General features: G+C 44.5%; 1 protein-coding gene across 4 annotated transcripts in view; it reads left to right on the top strand.

Moving 5' to 3' along the window:
* Window positions 1-2932: 2932 nt before the first annotated feature.
* The window catches only part of NAA25 (N-alpha-acetyltransferase 25, NatB auxiliary subunit), a 79819-nt gene continuing 71427 nt past the window's right edge, over window positions 2933-11324 (top strand). For all 4 annotated transcript variants that reach the window (XM_055080250.1, XM_055080248.1, XM_007114339.3 and 1 more), the window contains exon 1: window positions 2933-3006. In XM_055080250.1, the coding sequence (XP_054936225.1) occupies window positions 2949-3006 (58 nt within the window). In that variant the 5' untranslated portion in view covers window positions 2933-2948. The remainder of the gene's footprint in view (window positions 3007-11324) is intronic.

Below are 11324 nucleotides of genomic sequence, written 5' to 3'. Positions count from 1 at the left end.
ATTTTAATGGCTGCCTTTTTCCATTTCATGGTGTATCATAATTTATTTCATCAGTCCCTCTTGATGGATAGTTAGGACCTTAGGATTGTTAGGAAACAATCTCTATTGTATATTTTTCTGTGGTCTGCTGATTATCTCCTTGGAATAAAAGGATTTTATTTTGGCTCAAAAGGCTTGACATTGTTTACCTTTTTGTGTGTGTGTGATTTTTGTAAACATAAATTTAAAGATCTTTTAGAAATTAAAAATGTAATAATGCTCATTATAAACAAATCAAACAGTGCAGCTATGTATGAAGTAAGAGGAGAACACATCTGCTCTCCTAAGAGGTAACCACTGTAATACTTTTGGTGTTAACTGCTAAGAGTGTGGATTTTGGAGTGAGACCACCACAAATTTCACCACAGACTACTGTGTGATCTTGGGCAAATGACCTAATATGTCTATGTTTCAAAATTCTCATTTTAAAATGAGGATCACAATAGTACCTATCCACCAGTTTGTGAGAATGAAATAAGATGATGTATGTAAAAGAGCTTAGTACAGTTTCTGGCACATAATAAGAGCTCAATAAACACACTATTATTATTGCTACTATTATCATTACAGTTTTTTTTTCCCCTGGGGATGTATATTTAAAATTTGAATAGCAATTTCTAACTTGCTCTTCTGGTGGATTCTAAAATCATTTCATTTAGATACCTTAATTAGTTACTTTTCAAAGAGGGGTCCTCGGATAGAATTAGAACCTCTGGGGGTAGAACCCAGGAAACTCATGTTTATCAAGTTTCCCAAGGGACTCTGATGTCCACTAAAGTTGGAGAATCATTTTCTTACACCCTAAAAGACCCAGAAAGGGAGAGGGATGGAACACCAATAAAAGGGGTCAACCCCAGCTGGTCAAGGCTGACACTGGGGACATTTACTGGGTTTGAGACAGCATAGTGGAGGGGTTAACTCTGGTTCTGTACTAGAAGGCCTAGGTTTGTTTATTTATTTATCTATGGCTGTGTTGGGTCTTCCTTGCTGCGCATGGGCTTTCTCTAGTTTTGGCAAGCGGGGGCTACGCTCCTTTGCGGTGCACAGGCTTCTCATTGCAGTGGCTTCCCTTGCTGCGGAGCACAGGCTCTAGGCGCGTGGGCTCTAGGCGCGTGGGCTTCAGTAGTCGTAGCACACGGGCTCAGTAGTTGTGGCTTGCAAGCTTTAGAGTGCAGGCTCAGTAGTTGTGGCGCACAGGCTTAGTTGCTCCGTGGCATGTGGGATGTTCCCAGACCAGGGCTCGAGCCCATGTCTCCTGCACTGGCAGGCGGATTCTTAACCACTGCACCACCAGGGAAGCCCCAGACCCTAGAAGGACCTAGGTTTGAATCACAGTTACTAGTGTGGCCTTAGGTCATGACCCGACCGAGCCTGGCACACCTGCCTGGCTCCCTCCCTCTCCTACTTTCTTTAAGTCTTTGACAATTGTCGCTTTTTCAGCTAGGCTATCCTTGACCACACTATCTATATAAACACTGGCAGGTGGATTCTTAACCACTGCACCACCAGGGAAGCCCCAGACCCTAGAAGGACCTAGGTTTGAATCACAGTTACTAGTGTGGCCTTAGGTCATGACCCGACCGAGCCTGGCACACCTGCCTGGCTCCCTCCCTCTCCTACTTTCTTTAAGTCTTTGACAATTGTCGCTTTTTCAGCTAGGCTATCCTTGACCACACTATCTATATAAAATTGCCTCCCCGGACTTCCCTGGTGGTCTAGCGGTTAAGACTCTGAGCTCCTTATGCAGGGGGGCCGGGTTCCATCCCTGGTCAAGGAACTAGATCCTGCATGCCGCAACTAAAGATCCCGTGTGCCTCAACTAAGACCCTGTGCAGCCAAATAAATTAAATATTAAAAAAAAAATTGGGGGCTTCCCTGGTGGCGTGGTGGTTAAGAATCCGCCTGCCAATGCAGGGGACACGGGTTCGAGCCCTGTTCTGGGAAGATCCCACGTGCCGTGGAGTAGCTAAGCCCGTGCGCCACAACTACTGAGCCTGCGCTCTAGAGCCCTCGCGTGGCAACTACTGAGCCCACAAGCCACAACTGCTGAAGCCCGTGCGCCTAGAGCCTGTGCTCCACAACAAGAGAAGCCACCGCGACGAGAAGCCCGCGCACCTCAAGGAAGAGCAGCCCCCACTCGCCTTAACTAGAGAAAGTCTGCGCACAGCAACAAAGACCCAACTCAGGCAAAAATAAATAAATAAAATTAAATTAAAAAAAATCTGCCTCCTAGGGAGATACTAGGGCTGTTACGAGTATTAATGAGATAATACATTTGGAGCTTGCAGCACAGTGTCTAGGCATATACTGAGTGAATTACTTTTTCCCTCCAGTTTTATTTAGATATAATTGATAAATAAATTGACTGGATTACTATAGATCTAAGGTGCTTCTTAGTTGGCTGAGCACCGGGATAGGTGTGAAGGGATCTTGAACTTTTCTGGCAGATTTCTACTGTTGGTCAGCACCTCTTTCCCCTGCTGTCCCCTGGGTCACCTTCCCAGAGGAGTTCCCGGGCCCTCAACAATTAATCAAAGACAAGTCTAACTGGTCCTTCAGCACAGAGGAGAAACAGGATAAGCAGAAGCAGCAGAGCCCTAACTTTGACCAAGACTTTCTCCCCTCCTTTCCTCACTCCCCAGTATGTGACTCGGAAGGGATTTTAATAGCAACGGCCGCTTCTACCAGCTAGGTTGATTCCACCAGCAAAGGGGAGGAAAAGGATCCATTGAAGTGACAACTGGGGGTCGGGGGGGTGCGGTGTGGGTGTCGTCCCTTTCCGCGCCGGCGCCTTCTGTCACAACCCCGCGACCATTGCGACAGAAGAGAGAGATCGGCGCTGGCCCTTTAACAGCCCCTTCTCGGGGGCCTGCCCCGCGCGTGCGCATTGCTGTTCTGCGCTTGTCATCATGGCGACGCGGGGCCATGTGCAGGACCCTAACGACAGGCGCCTCCGGCCCATTTACGGTGAGTGCCTGGGGCCAGTCTAGTTGCCAGCCAGAGGCGCCGAGGGCTGCGGAGCCCGGGGCAAAGGCCCGGGAGGGGCGCTGAGGGGCCGGGAGCAGGGCTGGCGGGCACAGGGGGCGGGCCGCGCGGGCCTCTAGGCCGCAGCCACGGGCCTCGCGCAAGCGCCGGCCTGGCCTTCTTGAGCCCTGAGGTGGCAGCGGCGCGGTCAGGGCAGCGGCAGGTCGGCAGAGCTGGCCTGACAGGCGAGCCCTGTGAGACACTTCCTCTCGCAGAGACTTGCGCTACCCGCAGGCTACGTTGTCGGGGCCACGCCACGGGAGACCCGAGGTCTGCCCGCAGGTGGAAGCTGGCTCCGGCGTGAGAGTGGGACACCCCTCTTGAGGGAAAATTCCCCGCTCAAGACTTTTTACCTATGGGAATGGGGCCTAACGTGTTGTCTGACTAACTGTACGCGGTGCATGTGGAGAAACAGAGGCCCCGGGAGGGGAAGGGACTGACGCAAGGTCACCCAGATCGAGTCGGGAGCAGGCCCGGATTTGAGGATCCCAATCCAGAGCTCTTTGGCGGAGGAACAGCTGCTCTGGGCACACGTGGGAGGCGGGGGCGGGGTGGGGCGAGGCGGTGGGGGGTTGGGGGCGGCGGTTGGCTTGCGCCCAGAATAGCCGTGAAGCGACTGTAATAGCTCGTGTCGAGGGGCATGCAGGGCTTTTCCTTTTTGCAGCTTCTCTGGTTTTTCTCTGCAGCTTGCCTTCCGCGTGCTAAGTGGATCTCCCTCCATAACGTTGACCTCAACCCTCAGGCTTTAAGACCTTGATGGCATTCTGCTATCCCGGTTGTGAAAAACCACATATTTGAGTCAGGGAGAAACACCTCTTCAATAGCCGAGTTGTTGTATAATTGGATAGTGGTCCCTTTTGTATTTCCTTTCCTCTCAGATGGTTATGTGGTCTTGGTGTAGCTCAGTTCATGGTGAGGAAGGCTTCAAGTTCAGTGGTTTTTGCAAAATTAGACCTCTTGTTTGTAGTGTGGATGTTACTAAATGGAGGCTTCTTCGTATAGTTGAGATCATTTAACTTTTTTGGAAGGGGGTAACTATGTTTCTGGTACAATTGTTAGTGCTTTTTGTAATTTGTATGATGCTTTGCTCTTGCATCTCATTTCAACAACAACCTTGTGAGATGGGAAATAATAATAATAGCTAATGTGTATAGACTGCTAATTATGTCAGTCACTGTGCTTGGTCTTAATTATTTAATCTTCACACATCCTTCGGAGGTGGCTCCTTTTCCCCAGTCCCACTTCCCTCTCTCTCTCCCTTTTCTTTCCACAGATGAGAAAACTGGGGCTTTATTGATGTGTAATTTGTCTAAGGTCACTCAGCTAACATAAAGCTAGGATCTTAACCCCTGTGGAATGTCCCCGGGCTTACTCTTTTAACCACTGTGCTAGAAATCACCTCACTTTGAGCTGGAGACATTGACTTGCCAAAGGTCACATAGGTGGAGAGTGGTGGATTTTCATTTTCCCAGGGCTACATATTCTCATACCCTCCAGTATACATTTTAAAGGGCAGAGATGAAATATGTAAGGGTGCTTGAGTAAGAACTGAATCCAGGGTTCACAATTGGTGGCTGGTTACAGCTCTCTGCAGCAGCTTCCTGCAGATTTTTTCTTTTTTAACTAAAAAGATTGAACACTTTTAGGAATAATTGGGTTTCTAAAATTGTTCTTGAGGACCAAAGAAAATGCCTTTGGTGTCCCATAAGTCACTTAGAAATAATAATGTTCTGAAACTATCCAATAAGCAAAACCTCTAGTCCGTTTCACACTGGTAAACATCAGGATATGTTAACCAGATGTGATAGGTCATAGTCTCAAAACTGAAGCCAGAATTATGTAGCTTTTGTTATAGTTACATGGGAAGAAGATTAGAAAATACTTTCTTTAGGAATTCCAAGGCAATTAATATAAACTGACAGAAATAGGAAAAGAAAGACTGTCCTTGACTTGAGCACTTTTGACTTTCGACCTCTAGACTTTGGGACAGCCTCTGCTTTTGTGTTTAAATATATTAGTATCCCTAAACCACTATCATTCTTGAATTTAGACCTTCATTGGCTGACAGATGAATGTGCTTATGCATGGTGGTGCTTGCCCACCAGCCAAAAGTTCAACAACACTCAGCGTTGACTGAGTGCTTATTTGTGTGCTAACTGTCCTATTAGGTAGATAAGATTATTGTGAGCATAGTAGTAAACTGAAGGCCAGAGATTAACTTGCTCAGAATTGCAGCTAGTAAACTGTAGAGCTGGGATTTGAACACAGGCATTCTCACTGGAGAGCTCAGCCTTTCACTGAGTTCAGATCCCGCAGCATCACGATCTTTATGCAGTATTATTTATATTGCCAAGGTTTAGGATTTTATAGCTGTTAGAAACTTTGCCTATGACCTCAGCTCTTGCTGATACTGTTGAGGATAGAGGTGGACAGGGTCATTAATTGTGAAATTATGGTGGGTTGAAATTCTATTTTTGGTGTCTAGGTATGGAATAGCTAGTTGATTAGTTGAACATCTTCAGAGTGCTTCTCTTTACTCATAAATTGGTAAGTTTGGGTATTGCATTTTTAGTTTTTGAAAACCACCTTGAACTTCCAGAACACCTACTTTATTATTCTTTCTCCTTTTGCTAAAATTATTCTCTTGTGCTATGTGGTTCTGAACAGATGTTGTATCCTCATGTGACTTGGTGAGCCCTAGTGCTTTCTTCTACCATTATTGTTTTAAAATGTTTTTAGTGGTTAGGGGATGGGTAGAGTTGGAAGATGGTCAGGTATGGCACTTAATAAATTTTATAGGGGACTTCCCTGGTAGCGCAGTGGTTAAGAATCCGCCTGACAATGCAGGGGACATGGGTTCAATCCCTGGTCCCGGAAGATCCCACATGCTGCAGAGCAGCTAAGCCCGTGCGCCACAACTACTGAGCCTGTGCTCTAGAGCCCGCGAGCCACAGCTACTGAACCTGCGCTCTAGAGCTTGTGAGCCACAACTACTGAATCCCGCGCACCTAGAGCCCGTGCTCCGCAACAAGAGAAGCCACCGCAATGAGAAGCCTGCGCACGGCAACAAAGAGTAGCCCCCACTGGCTGCAACTAGAGAAAGCCCGCGCACAGCCCCAACACAGCCATAAATAAATAGATAGATAGATAAATAAATAAGAATTTCTGTATAAGAAAAGTATAAAAAACTCATTTATTAAAAAATTTTTTATAGGATGCAGGAATTGCAAAATAAAAATAGAGGTTTCAAAGTTCCATAGTCTTTAGAATACACGCACACACATTTACTTTTATGGCACAAGATCCTTTGTTCTAATCTGTGTTACTGACTTGCAGTCTTTTTTTTTTTTTTGATACTTATTTTATTTTTTAAATTTTATTGGTGTATCGTTGATTTACAACGTTGTGTTAGTTTCAGGTGTACAACAAAGAGATTCAGTTATACATATACATATATTCACTCTTTTTTAGATTCTTTTTTCATATAAATTATCACAGAATATTAAGTAGAGTTCTCTGTGCTATACAGTAGGTCCTTGATGGTTCCTGACTTGCAGTCTTGCTCTAGCCTGAATCAGGTGTAACATTTCCCAGCTGTGTTTCCTGAATGATAGTCACGTCTTTGGTGCGTTAGGACATTTCCCTTCCCATGCGTGGCCAAACTCCAGGTAATTATTCTGTTATAGTTCGTTATTAAAACTTCCCAGGTCTTCGGTCGGATGTTGTATGTATTCTGAGCCGTCTGTTGGGCCGTATTAGCTCAGCGAGTCTCGTCCTTTGCCCGGGCGGGGCAGGGCATCTTGGTGAGTGAAGATTATCTTGCCTTTCTGTAGAAAAGTCACGTGGCACAACCTGTTTTCTCCTGTTCTGAAATTATGACCGTTTAAAAAGCTCTTAGACTTTTAAATTCTAAAAACATTTTAAACTTAAAAAGACAGATGTTAACGCACAGAACATTCCTGGAAGAATGCATAGAGTAGAGGGTAGTGTGAGCATAGGGCAAGATTAAGAGACTAATAGTTATTTTCTTGTTATACCTGTATGAACTATTGGATTTTTTTTTTTACTGTGACATGTATTATTTTTATTATTTAAGACATTAATTTTTTAAAGATCAGATACTGTATGGTTTCATTCAGATAATGTTCTTTTTTATATAAATTTATTTATTATTTTAAAAAATTATTTATTTATTTATTTTTGGCCGCGTTGGGTCTTCGTTGCTGCGCCCGGGCTTTTCTCTAGCTGCGCTGAGCACGGGGGGTGGGGGTGGGGCTGCTACTCTTCGTTGCGGTACGCGGGCTTCTCATTGCCTTTCTGGCGCCCAAGTCCAGCTCTTACTAAAAAATTGCTCAGATGTAAACCGAGTGTTTGAAACATTTTCCTGAGGGCAGAATATTCTTGTCCACGTTCTTTCCCCCTAATAAACAGTGATGACTGGCGCACAGCCTTCTCAGCAGGGCAGATGGCCAGGGAACACATTTGGTTTGGGATGATTTACCAAGACCAACTGCAGCAGGCCTAGCCTGGTAGTGTTGAGGCAGTCAGTGCTGGAACTACCCCAGTGCACGCCTGATGGTGGGTGTAAATCAGGTTTTAAAGGTGCATACTTCCTTCCTTTTCATTCTTTTGTTCGTGCTCTTGCTTCTGTCGGAGCATCTGATTTATACTTTAATTAAAAATACTGCACTTAGTATCTTCTTGAGAATTAGGAGAAACCAGTTGGCCATTTGGGGTATGTTTTCTGTGTGTTCACTGAAGTGATTAGATTGTGGCAAGGTAGTAAAGAAAAGAAAAATAAATTTCAAATTTGTTCTTTGTCTCCTTAGGCTCAGTGAGCTATCTGTACTTATATAGTTTCTTGCTCTAGGAGTTCTGTCTAGAGAAGTTGAGGCAATGAAGGGTGCAGACCTTCAGAGCCAGACTGAGCTGGGTTTCACTCTCTGCTATGATTTTGTCAATTAACCTACCTCCCTGAGCCTCTTCTGTAATATGGAGATGCTAACGGTACCTTGCTGGGTTTTGAGTAGACACCCAATAAATTTGTGTTCCCTCTGTCTTCACTCTTAAATGTCTGGGTTTTTTTTTTTTTCTTAATCAATTAATTAATTAATTTTTGGTTGTGTTGGGTCTTCATTGCTGCACGCCGGCTTCCTCTAGTTGCGGCAAGTGGGGGCTACTCTTTGTTGCGGTGCGCGGGCTTCAGTAGTTGCAGCACTCGGGCTCAGTAGTTGTGGCTCGCGGGCTCTAGAGCGCAGGCTCAGTAGTTGTGGCACATGGACTTAGTTGCTCCGCAGCACGTGGGATCTTCCCGGACCAGGTATTGAACCCATGTCCCCTGAATTGGCAGGCGGATTTTTAACCACTGCGCCACCAGGAGAGTCCCCTAAGAAATTAATTGAAAAGACTTTAAAAAATCTAACTTAATAGCAGGAAGCCATCACTAATAATTGGTTCTTTGAACATCCTGTTGTGGTCACTTTGTATGTATATATCTCTCACTCCCCTGATAGACTACTCAATTTCTAGAAGATTTTTTTTTCCTATACAGTTTGTTCATTTATGTATTCCTTTCTTCATTCAGCTTATTTACTGAGAGCCTAATATGTGCTAGGCACAATGTAGATTCAGGGAATGAGATAGTACCAGACAGCACAGACATGATTTCTGCTTTCAGGGGGCTTGTAGTCTCAAGAGTTTTTTTAAACAATAGTATACATAATCATTACATTTGTGTTAAGGACTTTGAAGGAAAAGTACCGGTTACCATGAGAGCACACACTATGGCATCTCGACTGTTGGGAACATTTCAAGAAAAGGTTCTTTGTGGAAGTGACATTTTACTTTGGAAAAGAAAAAAGAGCAAAGGTTAGTCAGGTGGTCAGATGGAAAGGAGTGATGGACAGAGTATGTAAGAAAGATGGACAGAGAGAGTATGTACTTGATGACCTAAGAAAAGACTTGTGTGGTTGGAATGTAGAGAAGGGTGAGATGAGGCTACAGAGGTAGAGGGACTCAACTTTGTAAGCCATTTTAAGGATTTTGAAGTTTGTTTTAGAGACAGTGGGAGGGATTCCCTGGCTGTCCAGAGGTTAGGACTCTCGCTTCCATTGCAGGGGGCATGGGTTCAGTCCGTGGTCGGGGAACTAAGATTCCACATGCTGCATGGCCAAAAATAAATAAATAAATGTTTAAAATTAAAAATAAAATAAAATAGAAATAATATGTATCATTACCATCAGTGGAATACCTGTCATTTGCCCTGAGAAAACAAAACCATAAAATTAAGGACACACACTGAAAACAAAACAATGTTATTAAGGTCTTAACTAGTTTCTGATAGTTGTGAAACTCTAAATCTTAGACCTGTTCCTTCTCCATTAAAAAAAAAAAAAGGCATCAGCAAGTGTTAAAGAAATGACAGGCTGATACCAAACTGAGACTATCTCCTTAATATAAGGGAAATATTACAAAAGGTCAGTTTTCTCACTATCCATTTTCTAGTGCTGCCTGCAAGGGCCACTTAAAAACATTTTAGATGGAGTGATAACCATGCTTTGAAAAACACTGCTTTAACTGATACATCATCATCTTATTATGTCCTATGCCTGATTTGTGGACGGCTGACTTGGCTTACTCCTCATATTAAGGGAACAATACCAGTCCTCATGGTCAAGCCACAGTTACCCTTGAGTAAGTTTTTATTTTTATTTTTATTTTTTATTTATTTATTTATTTTTTAAATAGTTGTGGCTCGCGGGCTCTAGAGTGCAGGCTCAGTAGTTGTGGCGCACAGGCTTAGTTGCTCCGTGGCATGTGGGATCTTCCCGGACCAGGGCTTGAACCTGTGTCCCCTGCATTGGCAGGCGGATTCCCAACCACTGCACCACCAGGGAAGCCCCCTTGAGTAAGTTTTTAAAAGGCTAAAAGAACAGACTTAGGGTATCATTTTTATTGGCCTGTTTTCTCCAAGGGCTACATAATTTATTTTTTAAATTTATTTATTCATTTATTTAATTTTTGGCTGCATTAGGTCTTTGCTGCTGCACTCGGGTTTTCTCCAGTTGCTGAGAGTGGGGGCTACTCTTCGTTGTGGTGCGTGGGCTTCTCATTGCGGTGGCTTCTCTTGTTGCGGAGCACGGGCTCTAGGCGCATGGGCTTCAAAAGTTGTGGCTCCTGAGCTCTAGAGCACAGGCTCAGTTGTGGCTCATGGGCTTAGTTGCTCCACAGCATGTGGGATCTTCCCGGACCCGTGTCGCCTGCATTGGCAGGCAGATTCTTAACCACTGCGCCACCAGGGAAGCCTGGGCTACGTAATTTATATTACAAAGTCAGTGATGTAAAATGGAAATAAACTTTTTCCAAAAGACTCAGCAACCAGTTAATCAGCAATCACCTAGGTGTCCAGGAAGGGGGAACTTGACGTCCAGGAAGGGGGACCTTGACAGCAGTCTAAGTGTGGTGGGGTGTCTTAGTTAAAATTAAAACTCTTCTGGGTGCAAGGAACAGAAACCCTTTGACACAAGCTCAAGTAGAGGGAGGTTGTTTATAAACCCTTGTGGGAGCTTAGGGCAGGAATGCAGTGTTCTAGAGCCTGATGAAAACTGGAAAGCTGTCAGGATCTGAAGCTTCTTTCTCAGATGCTCATCTCTACTCTTATCTGTTTGTGTCTATTCTTTTCTCTGCTAGGTTCTTCAAATTGGTTTTTTCTGCTTACTCATCAGTTTACCTGGGGCCCAACATATTGGCCTTGTGGCCACACCAAGCTGAGAATAGAGTAGGGAGAGGTCATTAGCCTCCCCCGACAAGCTTAATCAGCACTGCCCCTCCCCCAATTTTTTAATAAAGATAATTGACATTCTTTATTCTTTCATAAATGTTATATGAATGAAGAGTCAAGAGATAATTCCTTTTCTTCACTCCCCATTAACCAACTTGCATCTCCCAAGGCTTCTTCCAAATGGAGATTCTGGAGCTGCCACTGGTAATCTCAAACTGGAAATGATTATTGCCTTCCAAATGGGGTTCTCCATAGCTTTCTTTTCTTTTCTTTTTTTAAATATTTATTTATTTATTTGGTTGCATTGGGTCTTAGTTGCAGCAGGTGGGCTTCTTAGTTGTAGCACGTGGGCTCCTTAGTTGCGGCTTGCCAGCTCCTTAGTTGAGGCACGTGGGCTTCTTAGTTGTGGCATGCAAACTCTTAGTTGCAGCATGCATGTGGGATCTAGTTCCCCGACCAGGAATTGAACCCAGGCCCCCTG

The sequence above is a fragment of the Physeter macrocephalus genome, chromosome 19 (genome assembly GCF_002837175.3).
Source record: "Physeter macrocephalus isolate SW-GA chromosome 19, ASM283717v5, whole genome shotgun sequence".
In the NCBI taxonomy this organism is placed as follows: domain Eukaryota; kingdom Metazoa; phylum Chordata; class Mammalia; order Artiodactyla; family Physeteridae; genus Physeter; species Physeter macrocephalus.
The sequence above is the reverse complement of the archived record's forward strand: the minus strand, read 5'-3'. Positions and strand labels throughout refer to the sequence as shown.